The 22,880-nt window shown below is 43.4% G+C and overlaps 1 protein-coding gene across 1 annotated transcript in view; it reads left to right on the top strand.

Moving 5' to 3' along the window:
• Window positions 1-22,880, top strand: part of LOC139406433 (cadherin EGF LAG seven-pass G-type receptor 1-like) — an 88,467-nt gene that overhangs the window by 56,259 nt on the left and 9,328 nt on the right. The window contains exons 6-24 of the mRNA XM_071149004.1: window positions 9,564-9,721; window positions 10,203-10,366; window positions 10,619-10,744; window positions 12,644-12,810; window positions 13,087-13,272; window positions 13,421-13,534; window positions 13,641-13,815; window positions 14,447-14,588; window positions 14,986-15,106; window positions 15,213-15,396; window positions 15,903-16,004; window positions 16,172-16,266; window positions 16,382-16,591; window positions 17,746-17,929; window positions 18,099-18,251; window positions 18,620-18,830; window positions 19,550-19,717; window positions 21,280-21,406; window positions 21,507-21,707. Coding sequence (XP_071005105.1) covers window positions 9,564-9,721; window positions 10,203-10,366; window positions 10,619-10,744; window positions 12,644-12,810; window positions 13,087-13,272; window positions 13,421-13,534; window positions 13,641-13,815; window positions 14,447-14,588; window positions 14,986-15,106; window positions 15,213-15,396; window positions 15,903-16,004; window positions 16,172-16,266; window positions 16,382-16,591; window positions 17,746-17,929; window positions 18,099-18,251; window positions 18,620-18,830; window positions 19,550-19,717; window positions 21,280-21,406; window positions 21,507-21,707 — 2,988 coding nt within the window. The remainder of the gene's footprint in view (window positions 1-9,563; window positions 9,722-10,202; window positions 10,367-10,618; window positions 10,745-12,643; window positions 12,811-13,086; window positions 13,273-13,420; window positions 13,535-13,640; window positions 13,816-14,446; window positions 14,589-14,985; window positions 15,107-15,212; window positions 15,397-15,902; window positions 16,005-16,171; window positions 16,267-16,381; window positions 16,592-17,745; window positions 17,930-18,098; window positions 18,252-18,619; window positions 18,831-19,549; window positions 19,718-21,279; window positions 21,407-21,506; window positions 21,708-22,880) is intronic.

Raw genomic sequence — 22,880 nt, 5'->3', positions numbered from 1 at the left:
CTGGCTGTGTATAACTACTGCTAGAACATATTTAGTCCCTTCTAAGATTTTGAAATATCATTATTGATCGGGAAAGAGGATTAAATGTGGATTGGTTTGAAACTTCAGTTGAATACCTTTTTTTGGGGATGTTGATTGAAAGTTTTCTTTGTGACTATCTAGCAGAACTTGAAATATTTGAACAATTCCCAATCCCCTTCCCTTCAACATATGTGCTAAATCAGGGTGACACAGTGTTTCTTGGTAAACTTATACAAATCTACAAAGTATACACCTCACACCCTTATGGGCTTAAAAAAAGAGGACTGTACCATGGTAGATATAGAGTTGAAATGTAATGCATTTTGAGTTTGCATCCCAATATTACAGTTTATATCCATCACAGAAGACTGAAATATAACAAAACCATTTGAAATAGAAACAGCAGATTCTCTGCGTAAAAATAAAAAGTGTATTAATTATGAAATTGTAAAAAAAATATGAGTAACTTCGCTCTATTAGGCCAATAGAGGGCGCTTTGGTGATTTCAAGTGCAGGAAAGGGTTTTAAGTAGGGGTGAAATTGTAGGTGTATTCGTATTGAACCGTTCGGTACAAGGTCCACGGTTCACGGTTCGGTACGCACTGTGAACCGAACAATACACTAATCATATATTATAGCTAGGAAAATATATATATATTTCATTGTAAAAAAAAACATTATTGCATAAACCAATGGCGTATAAATTAACGTGTGAATATATCCACATAGTAATAAAGTTGTTTATAGTTGTCTGCAGCTCATTAGTTATTTCACTCCAGCGAGAACAGAGCTGAGAGACCGTCGTAGCAGCAATTAACCTATGAAGGAATTAGCAGTTAGTTAAATGCAAAAGAGCAACATGGCGAGCCAGAAGTTGAAGACGCCCCAGTATCATTCAGGTCTGCCGTCTGGGAACATTTCGGTTTCCCTGTAAACTATAACGGGGATTGCCAACGAGTGGTGGATATAACATCTACAACATGTAGGCTCTGTTCATTACTGATAGCCTGTTAGAGTGGTGGATATAACATCTACAACGTGTAGGCTCTGTTCATTGCTGATAGCCTGTTAGAGTGGTGGATATAACATCTACAACGTGTAGGCTCTGTTCATTGCTGATAGCCTGTTAGAGTGGTGGATATAACATCTACAACATGTAGGCTCTGTTCATTGTTGATAGCCTGTTAGAGTGGTGGATATAACATCTACAACATGTAGGCTCTGTTCATTACTGATAGCCTGTTAGAGTGGTGGATATAACATCTACAACATGTAGGTTCTGTTCATTACTGATAGCCTGTTAGAGTGGTGGATATAACATCTACAACATGTAGGCTCTGTTCATTGCTGATAGCCTGTTAGAGTGGTGGATATAACATCTACAACATGTAGGTTCTGTTCATTACTGATAGCCTGTTAGAGTGGTGGATATAACATCTACAACATGTAGGTTCTGTTCATTGCTGATAGCCTGTTAGAGTGGTGGATATAACATCTACAACGTGTAGGCTCTGTTCATTACTGATAGCCTGTTAGAGTGGTGGATATAACATCTACAACATGTAGGTTCTGTTCATTACTGATAGCCTGTTAGAGTGGTGGATATAACATCTACAACATGTAGGTTCTGTTCATTACTGATAGCCTGTTAGAGTGGTGGATATAACGTCTACATGTAGGCTCTGTTCATTACTGATAGCCTGTTAGAGTGGTGGATATAACATCTACAACATGTAGGTTCTGTTCATTACTGATAGCCTGTTAGAGTGGTGGATATAACATCTACAACATGTAGGCTCTGTTCATTACTGATAGCCTGTTAGAGTGGTGGATATAACATCTACAACGTGTAGGCTCTGTTCATTGCTGATAGCCTGTTAGAGTGGTGGATATAACATCTACAACATGTAGGCTCTGTTCATTGCTGATAGCCTGTTAGAGTGGTGGATATAACATCTACAACGTGTAGGCTCTGTTCATTGCTGATAGCCTGTTAGAGTGGTGGATATAACATCTACAACGTGTAGGCTCTGTTCATTACTGATAGCCTGTTAGAGTGGTAGATATAACAGCTACAACGTGCAGGCTCTGTTCATTGCTGATAGCCTGTTAGAGTGGTGGATATAACATCTACAACGTGTAGGCTCTGTTCATTGCTGATAGCCTGTTAGAGTGGTGGATATAACATCTACAACGTGTAGGCTCTGTTCATTACTGATAGCCTGTTAGAGTGGTAGATATAACAGCTACAACGTGCAGGCTCTGTTCATTGCTGATAGCCTGTTAGAGTGGTGGATATAACATCTACAACATGTAGGCTCTGTTCATTGCTGATAGCCTGTTAGAGTGGTGGATATAACATCTACAACGTGTAGGCTCTGTTCATTGCTGATAGCCTGTTAGAGTGGTGGATATAACATCTACAACGTGTAGGCTCTGTTCATTACTGATAGCCTGTTAGAGTGGTAGATATAACAGCTACAACGTGCAGGCTCTGTTCATTGCTGATAGCCTGTTAGAGTGGTGGATATAACATCTACAACGTGTAGGCTCTGTTCATTGCTGATAGCCTGTTAGAGTGGTGGATATAACATCTACAACGTGTAGGCTCTGTTCATTGCTGATAGCCTATTCGAGTGGCAATACGAGTAACATGACTACTCATTTGCGCCGACATCACCCCAAAGTACCAATCGGTGGGACTGGCTGAAAAAATGAAACGGAAACCACTTCTCCCCACGGCCTTCAGGCAACAATATGCGGCTGACTCCGGTAGGGCTAAAGAAATCAACGAAGCAACAGCAAAATGCATAGCGGCAGATATGAGACCTTTCTCTGTGGTAGAGAATGCGGGGTTCAGAAACACGGTTAAAGTGATCGAGCCGCGCTTCAACTTTTCTTCCCGTACACATTTTGCCCAGACATGAATACCTGCCTTATACAAAAAAAACTAAAGAACAACTTGAGAGTGAGTTGTCAGAAACGCGGCCTGTTGCTCTAACAGACAGTTGGACGTCTAGAGCTAGGTAGAGCTACCTTACTGTAACGGCTCATTTCATTACGGTAGAGTGGGAGGTAAAAAGCCATGTCCTTCAAACACGTCCCCTTGAGAGTATTCACACCAGTGTAAACTTGGGGGAAGAGCAGAGGGAAGTCGTTGCAGTGTGGAAATTGGAGAGGGATAATGTAACGATTCATGTGACCACTGACAACGCTAGAAATCTTGTAAATGCAGTTGCGCTATCTGGATTGGGGCAACAGATATGATGCTCTGCTCGTTTTTAATCTAACATCTCAAAAAGCAATGTCAGTGAATCCAATCTCTTGCCTCCAAGCAAAGATCAGGAAGGTGGTATCCTTCTTGCATAAAAGCACAACTGCTGCACATGTTTTCAAGACAAACAGGAGATGCTGGAGCTGCCAAACTACAACTAATCCAAGATGTCCCTACTAGATGGAATTCAAGCCATGACATGGTTGAGAGAAACCTTGAGCAGAAAGTTGTGGTGTATTCTACACTGACTGATCAAGCTGTGAGGAAGAATGTCAAAGATATTGTGACTTTGTCTGAAAATGAGGAAGTTATCAAAGTGTGCAAACCTCTCAAAACAGTGATATGCACTGAGAGCATTCCATCATTCCACTAGTTTCCATGGCCCTGCTTATGAAAGCAATGGTCCTGAAATCAATGGTGGCATCTGATGAAGATGACCCGGCAGTAAGGGATGTCAAGACTGCTATCAGAGTTAACCTGGAGCCTAGATATGCTGACCCTGGTGTCCAAGACTTCTTACACAGAGCACCACTTTGGATCCCCGGTTCAAGTCCCTGCTGCACCTGGATGCTGCTGCTCGTCTGAGAGTCTACGATGAACTCACAGCAGGTATTGTATTTATTTTGTTAATGTGACATTTATTATTTTATTAATTAATGATTTAACAATTAATTATAAAGTAATAATTGTAATTGTTATAATAGCTGAGCTTTTTGGGGAGTTGTTCCCGACCCAGGAGCAGGGTCAAGAGGAGTCAAAGGTCAAGGTCATAGAGGGGGAGGTGACCTCATACAGGGAAGTGGACTGTATTCCCCTGGATGCTGATCCACTTACATGGTGGAAGACCAAGGAGTTAATATATCATCATGTTGACATGTTAGCAAGGTGCTACCTGGCTGTGCCTGGGACCTCTGACCCTATTGAGAGGGTATTCTCCACATCGGCTAACATTGTCACAGCAAGCCGATCTGTGCTCACTGTAGATAATGTGGATAGACTAATCTTCTTAAATAAAAACTTGGACATCTGTTTTTTTTTTTTCAAGTAACCAGTCTCAAGTGGTCCTATTTTGTTTAAGGCACTGCTATGTGACTTAATTTTGATATATGCTGCTGGACTATACACTCTTGTTGAAGTTCTGTTTTAAATGACTATTTTATTTCCTGTTATAAGACAGGCACTGCTGTTTTTTGTTGTCCCTTCATTTCCATGTGCTCCTGGGAATTCAAGCTAACCATGTTTACTGTTATAATAAATCGAAAATCTTTTAAAAAATGACATATTTCTCAGGCGTTTATTTTGACGATGTATCGAAACCGTACCGAACAGTGACACCACTGTACCGTATCGTACCGAACCGTGACACCACTGTACCGTATCGTACCGAACCGTGACACCACTGTACCGTATCGTACCGAACCGTGACACCACTCTACCGCATCGTACCGAACCGTGACACCACTGTACCGTATCGTACCGAACCGTGACACCACTCTACCGTATCGTACCGAACCGTGACACCACTGTACCGTATCGTACCGAACCGTGACACCACTGTACCGTATCGTACCGAACCGTGACACCACTGTACCGTATCGTACCGAACCGTGACACCACTGTACCGTATCGTACCGAACCGTGACACCACTGTACCGTATCGTACCGAACCGTGACACCACTGTACCGTATCGTACCGAACCGTGACACCACTGTACCGTATCGTACCGAACCGTGACACCACTGTACCGCATCGTACCGAACCGTGACACCACTGTACCGTATCGTACCGAACCGTGACACCACTGTACCGTATCGTACCGAACCGTGACACCACTGTACCGTATCGTACCGAACCGTGACACCACTGTACCGTATCGTACCGAACCGTGACACCACTGTACCGTATCGTACCGAACCGTGACACCACTGTACCGTATCGTACCGAACCGTGACACCACTGTACCGTATCGTACCGAACCGTGACACCACTGTACCGTATCGTACCGAACCGTGACACCACTGTACCGTATCGTACCGAACCGTGACACCACTGTACCGTATCGTACCGATACGTTCTGCTTCCCAAGGGTTCCCAGAAGTCTGGTGAAGTTGCGCCTCTGGGTTTAGAAACTCTGTGCTTTCACTCTCAGTACAAGAGAGGGATAGAGCAGCTAGTTGTTTTGTCTAGTTCATTCTGGCCTTCACAGCCGTGGCATGCACCATCTGCATCATATGCACACGCATACACGCACTTATGCAGACACACACACACATACGCACACACACACATACAGACATGGTTTAGAATTTTCATCATTCAGCTCATTCTGCACATTCTGGAGAAGATACACTAAAGCATTGTTTTAGTGATTGTTTTGTACTCAGGCTTTCCTAGTGGACAGGAAGATGGAACACATATTATTAATGTCTGTGAATTTATGATAGTGTTTGTTTGGAATGTGTGGAAAAGAGAGGGGAACAAATGTCACTGAGTTCCTGTTGTTTGGGTTGACCTTGACATGGTGACATAATGTGAATAGAATGCAGCCTGTATATGGCAACAACAAGGGAGATCTTGTATACTTTACAGTAGTTTTGCTACAATTAGTCTAGTAACAGCTCTATTCTGAGTATGCCCTCTCTCATATTAAACATAGTGCCAAACCAAACAGTCCAGAGCTCTGCAAAGACAGTCTTCCAGGTCCCTTCTGTCAGAGCCTAGCGGTCTGAAAGCTAAACCAGAACAGCACACACAGACGGCAAACACAGTCAATGTACTACCTTTTTATCTACCCCCCATAGCCCAACCATGAGAAAAGAGGGATACAAGAAACAGATGCCCAAAGAGTAGTATCTATGTTACTCTGGCGTTATTAATGAAGGCCAGAACAATATAAAGTAGTGTGGAGTGCAGCAGGCATTTGTGATTGATCCATAATCCAGATATTTCAATTCAGTATGCGAATATGGAAACTTTTGAACTGGGTAGAATGTATTGTGTGAAAAGAGCAAGACAATGTTAGTATTGCAGTAGCTACATTGTAGTACAATGTTCAGGCCTCTCCTCTGTCAACAGAATTACTTCATGATTCATTTCTCCCCAGGGCCTGTGGTCTTTCACGATGATGCTTTCACATTGCTCAGTGTACTGTGTAAACCTAGCGGTGCCTATTACCAAACTGGCGATCATATAGCCTATGTTGTAACCTAGCCTTAGGACCAATGTTCCCCCTAAGCTGCACGCGTTCGCGGGAGCACAGCTCCCCCGGTACTGCTGCAGAAGAAATATCAGCCTGCGCAGAGAAGCACGAGATTGAACTTCACTCAACTTTGTAGTTTTCCCCGTTAGTCAACACTATCAAATTAACTTTTAACTAGGCACACCTGTTAATTGAAATGCGTTCCAGGTGACTACCTAATGAAGCTGGTTGAGAGAATGCCAAGAGTGTGCAAAGCTGTCATCAATGCAAAGGGTGGTTACTGTGAAGAATCTAAAATCTATTTTGAATTGTTTAACACTTTTTTTGGTTACTACATGATTCCATATGTGTTATTTCATAGTTTTGATGTCTTCACTATTATTCTACAATGTAGAAAATAGTACAAATAAAGAAAAACCCTTGAATGAGTAGGTGTGTCCAAACTTTGACTGGTACTGTACGTGTAGTGACATGTGCACGTTTGTACATTTGTTCATATCCTTTGCTAGTTACTGAGTTATTAGCCCAGTTATAGATTATTTGTAGTCAGCAGTGGGGGAGTGATTGCTTCCTACAAGAGCACAACAATATTTTTGTTTTTGTCTTAAAGGGGCAGTGTTGTATTTTGAGAGTAGCCAATAGGCAGAGGATAGGATAATTTGTCTGATTCTCTGTAATAATGGTATGGAAGTAATAATGCATTTCATTTTGTAAATTGGTTTCTTGCATCAAACAACACAACAGCATTTTCAGTCACTTACATGTCTGAAGAACAAGTAGATAAATAGGTTAATGTCAAGCCCTGCATGTTTTTATTCAATAGTCTCATGGAATGTAGGCCTACAATGAACACCACACATTGCCTGCTACTGTAGGCTTAATGATAGAACAGCTATTTCCATGTTAAAATGTTATGGGATGCATTTTCTCCATTGTTTTTAATGGAAGGCCACTCGGGTAGGCCTGCATTATGGTTTAATAGCCACAGTAGCCGCCTTGACCGCTATTAAAACTAACTTAAACCAGGTACAGCCTCAGTGTTCAGAGTAAACGCACGCCGGAAGTTGCACAGAATTTTCACAATGTTCAAGTTTGCGCTCAGCAGACCTGAAATTTGCTCAGTGAGGAAAATGTTTTGAGGGAACATTGCTTAGAACTGATGCTTCGTGTTTGTCTATTGTCCCGTAGGTGAACATTAGGCACATTTCAAGACTATAGATTATAGTCCTCACCATTCCAAAGTGAAAGTCTGTATTTATCAAGGCTTGGCTGGAGGAGAGAAGAGTGATACGTCTTTATCTTTGTTCCATGGTGTTGTTTTCATGTTCAGAACAAATGACCAAGAGAGAGAGGAAAGGGACAGTGGTATACATCAACATGTCTACATTCAACTATAAACCAGTGGAGCCTCAAGTCTCTTCAGTTTAATGGGAAAATTGCTATTGTTTTTTTTTAAGTTAAATGAATTGTCTGCTAAAAGGTTGGTCTCTGCTAAACTCTGTTAAAGTAGGGCATCTTTGTTTTACAGATTATATTAGACATTTTAATAGTCACATTTACAGGCCTGCAGATGTAATTACATGGTACGGTGACATTCTTAAACTCTGAGCACCAAAAATGCAGGACAAAGTAATGTCTCTAGTGTGGAGGGAAGGAGGAGAAGTGATGTTTGCCAGAAACACTACCTCTACTAGCAGACACACAGTTGACAGATTAGAGGGATAAAGACTTGGGCGTCTGGAGATTAAACGTAGATGACAGACGTTCCCAAGAGCTTAATCCCACCAACAGGAATATGCTCTTGGTGGGAATTATAATGATCATCCCAATTCCTGAATGGAGGTGTTTTCAGAAGTAACAGTCTTATATCCTGTTACTCAGTACTTCACAACAAAGTTGCTTTGATCACATATTGGTAGCTTTTGGCATGAATCCTGGTATTGGGGCTTGAAAGGCCAACAGTTAGAGCGTGAAGTCCTTTATTTTCCATCAACCCAGAATATTTAGGTAAATATGTCATCAGGGAATCTGATATGCTCATTGTGTGGAATGTCATCCCTGCTAGAGTAATCAGTTGTCTGAAACTCGACTCTTAGCACCCAATGGGCATCCATTGACTTGTGACACCTGGAATGCTGTCATTAATTAGGGAGTGTCTCAGAGATTGATAGTAGTCTATATGACTATAGGAGGGGTGTAATGTGATTATTGTGACTAGCCTGATATTTCCACCAGAGAGATTACTCTTAAACACATTACAATGAGCAATTGTGTTTGGTTTGTGCTAAAGTCCCAGCATGCATCTCTAAAAGAAACAGCTGTTCCTACAATATTGTTGTACCTCTTCCTGTTGTCACACCTGCAGTTGCATAGGTCATCCTCCCTGCAATGTCACATCCCCACAGGAAAGAGATCAAAGGTCCACACACACACAGACAGACACACACACACAGACATGCAGTTTGATAGAAACACACACAAATTGTGTATTTGCACGCACAGATACACATTGAGGTGACATAAGGTGAAGAACGTGACGCTGCTTGGGGAGAACTCAGTGGATGTGGTGTCAATAGCTTGATAAAGCACCGTGAGACGAGTTGCAGGGGGGTTAACACTGACAGTTGCTGACGATATCTCCAATTGTTGTGGTGGAAACTAGGGTCCCAGAGGAGGATTTGACATAGAATGGCGTTCTCAGCCTATATACCATAGTCTTCACCCAACAGTGTCCCGATCTGAGGATCCAATTACACTCCAACAATCAACAGCACCTCAGCTTCACTGAGCGATAAACAGCCTCTTCACACTGAGCTTGAGCCCAGGGGTTCTTGCTGTCCCCAAATACTGTTGCACCAAACAAACAGTCCTGTGCTTCAAAAAGGGAAAACCATGACCATCAGACCATGACCTTCATTAGTCATCGAGAAGCTGTTCCACTTCCGAGAATGACAGTACGGTTCCTCACTTGTATGGCTGAAAGCCCCAATTTTCTCACTGGATATTGGTACCTTAGTTTATTAGCTGTGACGTCCTTACATTTCATATGACCTCCCTTCTCTTTCCAGCCCAATATTGGTCGCCTTGGCATCCCCCACGGACCATCAGGAGAGAAGGTGGCAGTCGTTGCTGTGGACGACTGCGACATCGCCATGGCAATTGGCTTTGGTGGCCAGATCGGGAACTACTCTTGTGCCGCCCAGGGCATACAGACAGGACAGAAGAAGTGAGTGCAGTCTCATAGGGTTTATCCTCTTCACTTCTTAACCTTGTGATTCTTTATTCTTATGCAAATGCCCATATCTAAATGTGTTCCTTATTCAAATGTAAATCGCCTCCTGCTAGGGAAAAATAATTGGGTATTAGTAAATCACAAGATTTGACAATAGGGTGCATTTTGTTATATGCGAGTGGTGCATTTTTTTCGTAACTTGTGTTATGAATTCATGTTACGCCAGCATTGGTCCCACTAAACAGTGGAGGTTTTGATGCAGGGGTAAAGTAGTTGTAAGAGGCTTGATCAGCCTTTCTCTTTGCCTTTTGGTTTGTGTGTTGAGTCACAATGTTAATAACAATATTCTAGTGTGGTTGTAGCGTGATTGGTGCACTGGAATGTCAATCAGAGAATCATACTCATAACAAAAGGCCTTGACTCTCCACTCAGAATCAGACCCAGTTGATAGTTGTTCTATGTTGTCCATCTCTAGGTCCCTGGACCTGACCGGTCCACTACTACTAGGCGGTGTTCCCAACCTGCCGGAGGATTTCCCCATCCGGAACCGAGACTTTGTGGGCTGCATGAGAGACCTGACTATAGACAGCAAGCCTGTGGACATGGCCAGTTACGTGGCCAACAACGGCACGGCCGCAGGTCTGTTCTAATCCTCACATGTGTGATATTCATTTGATAGTTGTCATCTGTAGCTTAGTTGGTAGAGCACGATGCTTGTAATGCCAGGGTAGTGGGTTTGATTCTCGGGACAACCCTGAATGTAAAATACACACCCATGATTGTTAGTTGCTTTGGATAAAAGCGTCTGCTAAATGGCATATTTCAACGTATTAGTCTAATCCTATTGATGCCACTGATTATCATAAGCCTGTATTGCATGTCTGTATTCAGGGTGCACAGCGAAGAAGGACTTCTGCACTCAACGTGTGTGTCTGAATGGAGGAGTCTGTGTGAACAAGTGGAGCACATACTCCTGTGGCTGTCCCCTGGGTTACGGAGGGAAGAACTGTGAACAAGGTAAAGGATTTTAGGAAAAGTGTATGGAATATATTTTTTAAGGGTTTCGTGTATGGGTGTGTGTCAGTCTGTATATCCTGCATGTGTGTGTGCATGTGCCCTGTGTGTATGTAGCTGTGTGTTTTATTGTGTGTCTCATAATTAATGGAGTTCAAAAAGTTTTAGTCATGCTCTTCAAGGCTAGCGGTGAGTAAACAGACAAGGTCAATGTGGACAAGTCTCCTGAATCTCCACATTCCTACATTCCACATACACACTGACCTCTGACCTCTGGCCCTGTTGGAGGACTTTACTAATACATCCTTCCACCCCTGCCTGCTTGAGGTGATCACAGATGTCAACTGGCCTTATTGATGGAAGTAATAGACTGATGGTAACCTGGTTTTCACCTATCCTTAAGGAAGGTATTTACACTTGGCCCAGGGCCAAATGACCACTATTACATATCATTGGTGATCTGATTATTACCCAGAAGCATTATGGTGCAGTCAGTGGTACTTGTCAGTTGCAATGCTTGTTTTTATGTCTATAGTTGACTAACGCAGTATATAGAGGTAGGAGAGCAATTCATAGTTTATGGTACTATATACTGTATGTAGATTGATGAGGATATTTTTTAAAAACATTTTAGAATAAGGTTGTAGCGTAACAAAATGTGGAACAAGTCAAGAGGTCTGAATACTTTACGAATGCACTGTATAACAAACAGTTTCATGATTGTAAATCACAATAATAGGGTCATTCCACCGATTCGGTGCCTTTTGAGAAGTAAAACTTTGGATTTCACCTAATTTTTACATTCTGTCATAAACAGCACATGTTCAACCATAAAAAAAGAGTTTTCTCTTCTCAAGAGATTAAATGAAGAAGTACTATAGTAAGTGCCTATTAAGTGCCAAATAAAGTAACAGGGTTGACCGTAACAGGGATGACCATTTCTTATTAAATCAGCCATAAATCCCCATCTGACAGGGGGTATGGAATAGGGAGTGGAAATTGAAGACAAGCTTCACAAAAAAAAGGAAATTGTTAAAACATTTCTAGCTTGTCTAACTATGAGTAACAGGGTTGACAAATGATGCTTGACCGGCTCAGTTTTCCACCACAAAACACCAGGAAATGGCCATAAAGAGTAGAAGCAGCTCATCTGCTCTTGACTGTTATATGTTCAATCTTTCTTTTGATTTGTTTTTCTTTTTTAAGGAATAGTTTCACCATATTATAACAAGAGTTCAGGTCACTTAAAGGACAGATGTAAGTAAATCAGTAATCACAAAATAATTATAATCTTCAGAAATGACTTTGTCAAGCAACAAAATAACTAGGGCTTTACAATGATGGTGAAACCTGGAGAAATGTTGTTATTAAGTGGTTAAATAAAATCTTCCTAGAAGTGACACAGGGTTGATGGAGGGACATGTCAAAGTGCTGAACATTGGCCCTTTAGCTAGCCTTTATTCATAACAAAATCTAATTTATTGAATTATCCTTGTGGTCTATATTAAAGGGCACTTAATTTAATATAACAGGCTTTTAAAATTCAACATTGGTTTACAATTTCTACTTACAATATCAAAGTGACGCAAAAGGCACTCATTTCGTGGAACGACCCATCAATCACCATTTCACAGGAAGCAATGAACAAGTACAGACTCTGTCCACAACTTTTATTGCTGAGCTCATCGTCTGCAAGACCATACACACAGAAGATCTACCTGTATGGCAATGATGTAATGATAGCCCCTGGATGTGTTGCCATGGATTTGTAGTCAGGATTTAGTCAGGCTGTTTGAAACAAGCCTAGAAAGAACCTAGTAAATAACTAAAGGTTTACTTGTATTCATTTTACTCTAGTTGGTTCTCCAACTGAAGTGACCCTATCTGTTTCCCTTCCTCCAGTCATGCCCTCCCCGCAACACTTTGATGGCCATGCCCTGGTGTGGTGGCGAGAGCCAGAGGTCACCATCAGTGTGCCCTGGTACATGGGCTTGATGTTCAGAACCAGGCAGAGCTCTGGCACCCTGCTGCAGGCCAATGCTGGGGACTTCTCCAAGATACACCTCCTGGTGAGTGGACCGGGGTAGCCCAGAGCCTACACAACAACACCCAGGGCCTTCCTCCATGTTATTAATGCTGGATAAAGGCTAAGCTAATGCTATGATAAGGTTAAGCTAATGCTATGATAAGGTTAAGCTAATGCTATGATAAGGTTAAATGACGTTAAATGACTCAACTTCATGTTCTCTCTTTCTTGTCACCCCCCTTTCTCTCATGTCACCCTCCTCTCTCTCCCTCTTTCTCTGCCTTCCATCTGCTTTCTCTCACCATCTTCTTGACTCCAGATCAGCGGCAGACATGTGCGTTTCCAGGTGTTCCTGGGGGTGAAGCGGGTTGCCCTGCTGGACTTCTCTCAGGTCAGGGTGAACGACGGGGAGTGGCACCACGTCCTGGTGGAGCTGAAGAGTATCAAAGATGGGAAGGACATCAAATACATGGCCCTAGTATCACTGGACTACGGCATGTTCCAGGTACTCACTGCCTCACTGGCTGGCAGCACCGTATTTGTGTGTTCTGTACTAGTGTTTGTGAATGTAATGGATGATCTAGTGTAATATGGTATGTATGCACAATACACATGGTCTCTGCAAGTGTTCTATGGGTGGGTGCGTTCCACAGAGGTCAGTGGAGATAGGCAACAAGCTGCCAGGCCTGAGGCTGAGGAGTCTGTTTGTGGGGGGGCTGATGAAGAAGGATGGGACGGTCCAGAGCGGACTCAAGGGCTGCATGCAGGTGAGCCTCACACACACCATGTAACTGTACTGTTCTCATCTTTGGAAAGCGAAATCAGTCAGCGCCAACACAGCACTGATGGTCCTTTACTCTCCTGTGTTGCCAGGGCGTGCGGATGGGCGAGACGTCCACCAACCTGGCCAACGTCAACATGCTTCAGGGTCAGAAGGTCAGAGTGGAGGATGGTTGTGAGGTGGCCAACCCCTGCACCCCTAACGTCTGCCCTGAGCACAGCCACTGCACCGACAACTGGAGCTCACACACCTGCATGTGCCACCCCGGTAAGCCCCCCGGACGGGACCCACTGAAATACTTTTAGTAGGGTGTCCATCTACTCCGCCCAGTGGGTCAAAAAACACACTTTGGTGTTGACATTTCACTTCCTTATGTTATAAAATACATTTTACCAAGACAAATATGATTCATCATGTTCTGAATCGTTTCGTGGGGTCTTTATCATGTCATTTAGACATTTTTTAAATTTCACCTTTGTTTAACCATTTCATTGACAGTATATCCAAATAGTCAGCTTTTGTAACCTAATACGTCCGATAAGCACCGAGCTCTGTTGACATAGTGGTACAGGTTTCTCATAATAACCTTTTGAGGATTACATGAAAAGTGTATACTCAAATGTGAAAATACTACATCTCATGTCTCAAAATCGATGTCCATCTTACCTCTATATTGTTTTATGTCCTGCGGGGTTCAAGAAGAAAGATGAAGCGTTCAACAGGTTTTTTCTCTGGCCTCCATTGATTTAATCAACCTAATTCTAGCCATCCTACAAGGGTAAAAACTCCAAGAACTCTTGAGCAGATTATGATAGAGACATGGGGTTTGGACCATTGGTTGTTTTAGAGGATTATTCACCCATTGGTGAAACGATGCATTAATATAATTTTTTCCCAGGGTACTTTGGGAGGGAATGTGTGGACGCGTGTTTCCTGAATCCCTGTCAGCATGTGTCCACCTGCGTCCACCAGCCCAGCTCCCCCCACGGCTACGGCTGCCAGTGTGGTCACAACTCCTACGGACAGCACTGCCAGAACAAGTGAGTACCTACACTGATCTAAGGACAGTTTATTTTATTTTGTTTTTGTCATTTTAGATTCCGTTTTTTTAAACCCCCACCTGCTGTGAGTCAGTGCCAGTTCTGATGTTTTTAGAAAATAATTCACTTTGTTTCAGAGCTTACCCCAGTAACCCCACTTAACCCCTACCGTACCACTCAGTACATTCCATCAACCTCTGCAGTAATTTGATTTTGTAAACTGTTGCCCCTTGGCTTTGGTATTCGTTGGTGTTAAACAGATTCATAGTAGTTTTGGCATTGGCTTAGCATATTTCAACTCCCTAATGATTTGCTCATGGTTTTCATCGGTGCATCCTTGCTTGCTAGGATAAACAGGTTTCTAAGTGGAATAACACATAGTTCTGTTGTTCTCCAGAGCCAACCTGCCCTGTGCTCGCGGATGGTGGGGGAACCCTATCTGTGGCCCATGTAACTGTGATGTCAGCAAAGGTTTCTACCGAGATTGCAACAAGACCACTGGGGAGTGCCGCTGTAAGGTACGGAAAATAATTAACCACACGTAGTCTCTTCTGGGTATGTGTTCTAGCTGTCCCCATTCCCTCCTGTATTGCATGCTCAGTTCACGCTCTCTCCTGCCTTCAGGATAACTACTACCGACCCGAGGGAGGGGACACTTGCCTATCCTGCGAGTGTTTCCAGCTTGGCGCCATGTCGCGCTCCTGTCACCCCCACACGGGCCAGTGTCAGTGCAGGACCGGCGTGATCGGGCGCCAGTGTAACCGCTGTGACAACCCCTTTGCCGAGGTCACCTCCAGCGGGTGCATGGGTAAGGATCTTACTAACTCTTACTAACACATCTTACTAACTCATTCGCTCCCTGACTCTAACCCTTACTAACTAATTCGCTCCCTGACCCTGATCCTGACCCAAACTCATTAGCTCCCTGACCCTAACCCTTACTAACTCATTGGCTCCATGACCCTGACCCTGATCCTGACCCAAACTCATTAGCTCCCTGACCCTAACCCTTACTAACTCATTCGCTCCCTGACCCTGATCCTGACCCAAACTCATTAGCTCCCTGACCCTAACCCTTACTAACTCATTGGCTCCCTGACCCTGATCCTGATCCTGACCCAAACTCATTAGCTCCCTGACCCTAACCCTTACTAACTCATTGGCTCCCTGACCCTGACCCTAACTCATTGGCTCCCTGACCCTAACCCTTACTAACTCATTGGCTCCCTGACCCTGACCCTAACTCATTGGCTCCCTGACCCTGACCTTAACTCATTGGCTCCCTGTGCTTGGTTGTTCTAATCTCTTCACCAGTTGTATATGAAGGCTGTCCCAAGGCCTTTGATGCAGGGATTTGGTGGCCAACGACCCAGTTTGAACAACCTGCTGCCATGAAGTGTCCCAAGGGATCCACTGGTAAGCACAGCAATGCATAGATTTGATTGAAATTTGAGCAGACAATACTGTTTATACTGTTGTTATCCTGTGTCAGCTAAAAGGCAATAGAGGTCAACAGAGAATCGTCACAATCAGTCCTGCTCTTCCTTACCCTTCTCTCCCCATATCTTTCTCCTCCCCACTAGGCACGGCCATCCGCCACTGCAGCGATGAGAACGGCTGGCTGCCTCCCAATCTCTTCAACTGCACCTCTATCACCTTCTCTCAGCTGAAAAAAGAGGTATGTCTTGATTTAACCTTTATTCAAACCAGGAAGTCCCATTGAGAGTAAAACCCTCTTCTATCATTGAGACAACTGTCTGACCTCTGACGTCTCCCTGACCTCTGGCCTTCAGGACGAGGAGTTGCACCTCAACAGCTCCAGGATGGACGGTGAGAGGTCAAAGGGCATGGCCAGCATGCTGCGGAGCGCCACCAACCGCACGGAAGACCTCCAGGGCAACGACGTGAAGACGGCCTACAGCCTCCTGACCCGCCTGCTGCAGTACGAGAGCCAACAGCTGGGCTTCGACATGGCCACCACAAGAGACATTCACTTCCATGAGGTGGGCCTCTGGAAACATGCTTCAACTGGTGTTGAATGTTTAGTGCCATTCGGTGCCTTGTAGTGGTCTTTCTCAGCTCTCAAATAATGTGTTGAGCTTGACATGATAAGATAGACAGGATAGTTGTGGAGTTAGCTTGTTCATTGGCCTTAGCAACACTACTACTTACAATGACTTCAGGAACTCATACACTCTTAGAAAAAAGGGTTCCAAGAGAGTTCTTCGGCTGTCCCCACAGGATAACCATTTTTGGTTCCAGGTAGAAATCTTTTGGGTTTCATGTAGAACCCTCTATGGAAAGGGTTATACATGAAACTCAAAAAGGTTTCTACCTGGAACCAAAAATAGTTATTCAAAGGGTTATCCTATGGGGACAGCCGAAGAACCATTTTAGGTTCTAGATAACACCTTTTTTTCTAAGTGTAGAAATATACCCTCAAATAGTTCTCTATCATATGTTTACCCTAAATGTTCTCTCACAGTATTCGGAGACTCGCTCAAAGTTGAATGAATGACCCACATTGTTAAGCTCAACTGCTTAAGGATCCTACTAGCTTTAAGTCGCTAATAGTTTCCACAAATCCTGCTTATAGCTGGTGGTACCGGTTTGCTAAGAGCCTGTTTTCCCAGTTGGAGATTTCTCCCCCTATAGAAAATGTGATCTAGAGCCTATTATGTGTAAGTAATACAGCGTAATGATTAGCATGTTTTCTATGAGCTTTATTAAGGCTGTGGCCATACTGGGCGCTGATGGCTAACAGTGTGCATTCCTGGCACCAGCCCTAGCTCTTTGGGATGTGTTAGATACCAGAAGGTGCATCTGGAAGGGTTTAAGGGGTCAAGAAACAATGAAAAAAGAGTGTATTGGGTGATTGAGCCAATGGGAGTAGCAGTTCCCCCAGGGGTGGTGAGGTGATGTGTGTACAGTGACCCCCCACCTGCCTTCCTTTATAGGACAGCTCTCCTTTCCTTCTTTTGTTTTCTTCATTTATCTCTGTTCTGTTGGCTTTGTTTTCACGTGCTTCATTTAGGATATATGATACCGATTATGCCTTCTGTTTGTCTCTGATGTATTCTGGCCACACAGGCCAATACAGAGTAGTGCATAGTATAGATGTGATATAGGTGTATGACATGCCCTGTTAATGTTCTAGAACATGGTTCGAGCGGGCAGTGCCATCCTGGACCCTGCTAACAGAGGACACTGGGAGGAGATCCAGCGTTCCGAAGGTGGCACAGCTCTACTACTGCACAGCTTCGAGGAGTACGCCCAAGCCCTAGCCCAAAACATGAGGAAGACCTACCTGAAACCTTTTACTGTTGTCACGGAAAACATGAGTGAGTCTATCTGCAGTGCAATGACACAATTATTTTGTTGCTGTAACCTAATTTTCATTACTAATTAATGCACAGTAAGGTTACATTGTGCATTTCAAACAACCTACCACCAATACCTCTTGTGGAGACAAGCATAATTATCACACATTCTCTCTCTCTGTGCTCACAGTTGTTTCTTTGGATTACTTGGACCCGTCCAGGCCAGAACGGACAAACATCCCGCATTTCCAAGAGATCCAGGAGGCCTATTCCAAAGAAATGGAATCTTCTGTCCGCTTCCCAGAATTCCCAACACAGCAAGAACAGCCAGAGGAGGTTAAAGGTGGGATTAAAGTATTAGTGCAGCATAGACATTTTGTGGTTCATTATGTCACTTTCACAATGTAAATAGTTCATTAAAGAGGCAATCTGTGATTGTGACACATTTTTTTACTTTTAAATTATTGATATATACTCATTAATTATTGAAGATTCTAACTTAAAGACTCTCCATTCTCATCTTTCAACTGTTCGCTAAAACAATGGCGCGGTGGCCACTTTGTTATTGTTTCAACTGCAGATTGCCCCTTTAAGTCTGAGCTGTTGTACTGTATAAACAGTTGGTCAAGTTTTTCAACCAGTCTGGTAGAGTTTTTTATGTGAGAATCATTCATTCATTCATTGTCATAGTATCGGTTTCAATCGTTATAGTGGTCTCGATAGCAGCAGCCACAGACGCAACAGCCATAAACGCGCCCCCTGTCCAGGCTGAAGCCACCACCGTGGGTCACCAGGTGTCTGCCAAGAAAATGCGTCGTCACGCTGAGGTCCCAGGCCCTCTCCCTGTTGCCGTGGTGATCATCTATAGGACCCTGGGACAGCTACTGCCTGAGAACTACGACGTTGATCGCAGGAGCCTGAGGTATTGTTTACCACTGGGAATGCTGGGTTTGGTTTTTGTCTAGTTTTCCTTGTGATAGATGTTTTTATGCTACCTCACTATAGGCCAGGGATGTGGCTATAGGCCAGGGATGTGGCTATAGGCCAGGGATATGCAACTTTGAAGGGCCGCAGTGGCTCGCGGGTCTGTGTACCCACATCCACACCTAGAGAACAAAACATTTTAGCGGCCCTCTTGACAGCGGAGAGAAAAAAATATTCTTTAATTTTCTGTCATTCTTAAAATGTTGTCATGGGCGTAGAGAAAAGTGTACAGTTTTAAAGTTTTAAAGCAATTCTACACATTTTGCCGTGATGGCGGACAGAAGATTTAGCAATTTTTTTATAACAAATTTCATGCAATTCTACAAATTTTGCAATGGGGCAGAGAGAAAACTTTGCAGTTTTTAAAATGATAACTTAGTGAGAGTGACTAACAAAATCAATGGGGCCCTCCGATCGGTAATTTGACCATGATTACTACAAGTTTAGACAGCTGGCTAGACTACTGTATCAATCAACAACAAAAAATGACCTGACATGGGCTAATTGAGTGACTGTCAGTGACTGTCAGGGGGGGGGGGGGGGGTTTGATATGCGGGCCACCATTTGCCCTGCTATAGGTCCTTGTGGAAAGTCACTCTCAACATGAACATCTCTTGGATGACTAAAGTCAATGTAAACATAAATGTGTGTGTTTAGAATCCCCAAGCGGCCCATCATCAACACACCTATTGTGAGCACGGTGGTCTACAGCGAGGGGGTGCCCTCGACCTCTCTTCTGGCACAGGCCATCACACTTGAATACACACTACTGGAGACAGAGGAGAGGACCAAACCTGTCTGTGTCTACTGGAATCATTCCATCCCGTAAGGAAAAGCATACCTATCAATACTCTTACTCAGATCGTAAATTTAGAATGGAGTTTAGCTAGATTATGTTCAAGAACATACAGTACCTGTCAAAAGTTTAGACACACCTACTCATTCAAGGGTTTTTCTTTATTTGTACTATTTTCTACATTGTAGAATAATAGTGAATACATCAAAACTATGAAATAACACATATGGAATCATGTAGTAACCAAAGAAGTGTTAAACCAAAATATATTTATATTTTTAGATATTTCAAAGTAGCCACCCTTTGCCTTGATGACAACGTTGCACAATCTTGGTATTCTCTCAGCCAGCATCACCAGGAATGCTTTTCCAACAGTCTTAAAGGAGTTCCCACATATTCTGAGCACTTGTTGGCTGCCTTTCCTTCACTCTGCTGTCCAACTTTCCACACCATCTCAATTGGGTTGAGGTCAGGTGATTGTGGACCAGATGGTATGGGGTATCGCTGCAGAATGCTGTGGTAGCCATGCTGATTAAGTATGCCTTGAATTCTAAATAAATTATTGACTGTGTCACCAGCAAAGCACCATCACACCTCATCCTCCATGCTTCACGGTGGGAACCATACATGCAGAGGTCATCCATTCACCTACGCTGCGTCTACAAAGACACAGCGGTTAGAACCAAAAATCTTACATTTGGACTCATCAGACCAAATGACAGATTTTCACCGGTCTAATGTCCAATTGCTCATGTTTCTTGGTCCAAGCAAGTCTCTTCTTATTATTGGTGTCCTTTTATAGTGGTTTCTTTGCAGCAATTCGTCCATGAAGGCCTGATTCATGAAGTCTCCTCTGAACAGTTGATGTTGAGATATGTCTCTTACTTAAACTCTTGTGAAGCATTTATTTGGCCTGCAATTTCTCAGACTGCTAACTCTAATGAACTTGGCCTCTGCAGCAGAGGTATCTCTGGGTCGTCCTTTCCTGTGGCGGTCCTCATGAGAGCCAGTTTCATCAAAGCATTTGATGGTTTGTTTTTGCGACTGCACTTGAAGAAACTTTAAAAGTTCTTGAAATGTTCCGTATTGACTGACCTTCATGTCTTAAAGTAATGATGGACTGTCATTTCTCTTTGCTTGTTTGAGCTGTTCTTGCCATAATGTGGACTCGGCCTTTTACCAAATAGGGCTATCTTCTGTATATCACCCCTACCTTGTCACAACACAACTTATTGGCTCAAACGCATAAAAAAGGAAAGACATTCCACAAATGAACTTTTAACAAGGCACACCTGTTCATTGAAATGCATTCCTGGTGACTACCTCATGAATCTGGTTGAGAGAATGCCAAGAGTGTGCAAAGCTGTCAAAGGCAAAGTGTGGCTACTTTGAAGAATCTGAAATATAAAATATATTATTATTTGTTTAACACTTTTTTGGTTACTACATGATTCCATATGTGTTAGTTCATAGTTTGATGTCTTTGATGTAGAAATAGTAAAAATAAAGAAAAACCCTTGAATGAGTAGATGTGTCCAAACTTTTGACTGGTACTGTAAATCATATAAAACAATATCTATTTTGGCTCCAGGTTTCAAGGAACGGGAGGCTGGTCTGCCAAGGGGTGTGAGCTGGTGTTCAGGAACAGCACCCACATCAGCTGCCAGTGCAGTCACATGTCCAGCTCTGCTGTGCTCATGGACATCTCCAAGAGAGAGGTACCACCCAGAGCCCCCTACCAAACATTCAGTTATGGTGGCTCAGCTTATGTTAACTTCTATTATTTGATCTTACCCCTGGCCATGCTTACCTCCTCAGCATGGAGAGGTCCTGCCCCTGAAGATCATCACCTACACCACGGTGTCAGCCTCGCTGGTGGCCCTCCTCATCACCTTCTTCCTGCTGGCCATTCTCCCGAAGCTCCGCTCTAACCTCCACAGCATACACAAGAACCTGGTGGTGTCAATCTTCCTCTCCCAGCTCGTCTTACTCTTCGGAATCAACCAGACTGAAAATGCGGTGAGACCCTAGCACACAACCCTGAGGCACACCCGAAAAACACTTTATTTTGTCTTATTGCATTATTGTATTGTCAATATACACTACATGACCAAAAGTATGCTCGTCGAACATCTCATTCCAAAATCATGGGCATTAATATGGAGTTGGTGCCCCACTTCTCTGGTAAGGCTTTCCACTAGATGTTGGAACATTGCTATGGGGACTTGCTTCCATTCAGCCACAAGAGCATTAGTGTAGTTGGGCACTGATGTTGGGCGATTAGGCCTGCATGCAGTCAGCGTTCCAATTCATCCCGAAGGTATTCGATGGGGTTGAGGTCAGGGCTCTGTGCAGGCCAGTCAAGTTCTTCTACACCGATCTTGACAAACCATTTTTGTATGGACCTCACTTTGTGCACAGGAGCATTGTCATGCTGAAACAGGAAAGGGCCTTCCCCAAACTGTTGCCACAAGGTTGGAAGAACAGAATCGTCTTGAATGTCATTGCATGCCTAGCACAAACATGAAAATCAGCCCAGACCATTATTCCTCCTCCAACTATGCATTGGGGCAGGTAATGTTCTTCTGGCATCCACCAAACCCAGAATCGTCTGTCGGACTGTGAAGCGTGATTCATCACTCCAGAGAAAGCATTTCCACTGCTCCAGAGTACAATAGCAGCAAGCTTTACACCACTCCAGCCGACGCTTGGCATTGTGCATGGTGATCTTAGGCTTTTGTGCGGCTGCTCAGCCATGGAAACCCATTTTATGAAGCTCCTGACGAACAGTTATTGTGCTGATGTTGCTTCCACAGGGAGTTTGAAACTCGGTAGTGAGTGTTGCAACCGAGGAAATATGTTTTTTTTTAAGAGCTATGCGCTTCAGTACTAACAGCACTTAACAGCACTTACAGTTGACCGGGGAAGCTCTAGCAGGCCAGAAATTTGACAAACTGACTTGTTAGAAAGGTTGCATCCTATAAGAGTGCCATGTTGAAAGTCACTGAGCTCTTCAGTAAGGCCATTCTACTGCCAATCTTTGTCTATGGAGATTGCAATCTCTCTATGGAGATTCCAATATTTGTCTATGGAGATTGCCAATCTTTGTCTATGGAGATTGCCAATCTTTGTCTATGGAGATTGCCAATCTTTGTCTATGGAGATTGCCAATATTTGTCTATGGAGATTGCC

The sequence above is a fragment of the Oncorhynchus clarkii genome, chromosome 4 (genome assembly GCF_045791955.1).
Source record: "Oncorhynchus clarkii lewisi isolate Uvic-CL-2024 chromosome 4, UVic_Ocla_1.0, whole genome shotgun sequence".
NCBI classification, from domain to species: domain Eukaryota; kingdom Metazoa; phylum Chordata; class Actinopteri; order Salmoniformes; family Salmonidae; genus Oncorhynchus; species Oncorhynchus clarkii.
Note: the sequence above shows the minus strand (reverse complement) of the source record. Positions and strands in the feature narration are given on the sequence as shown.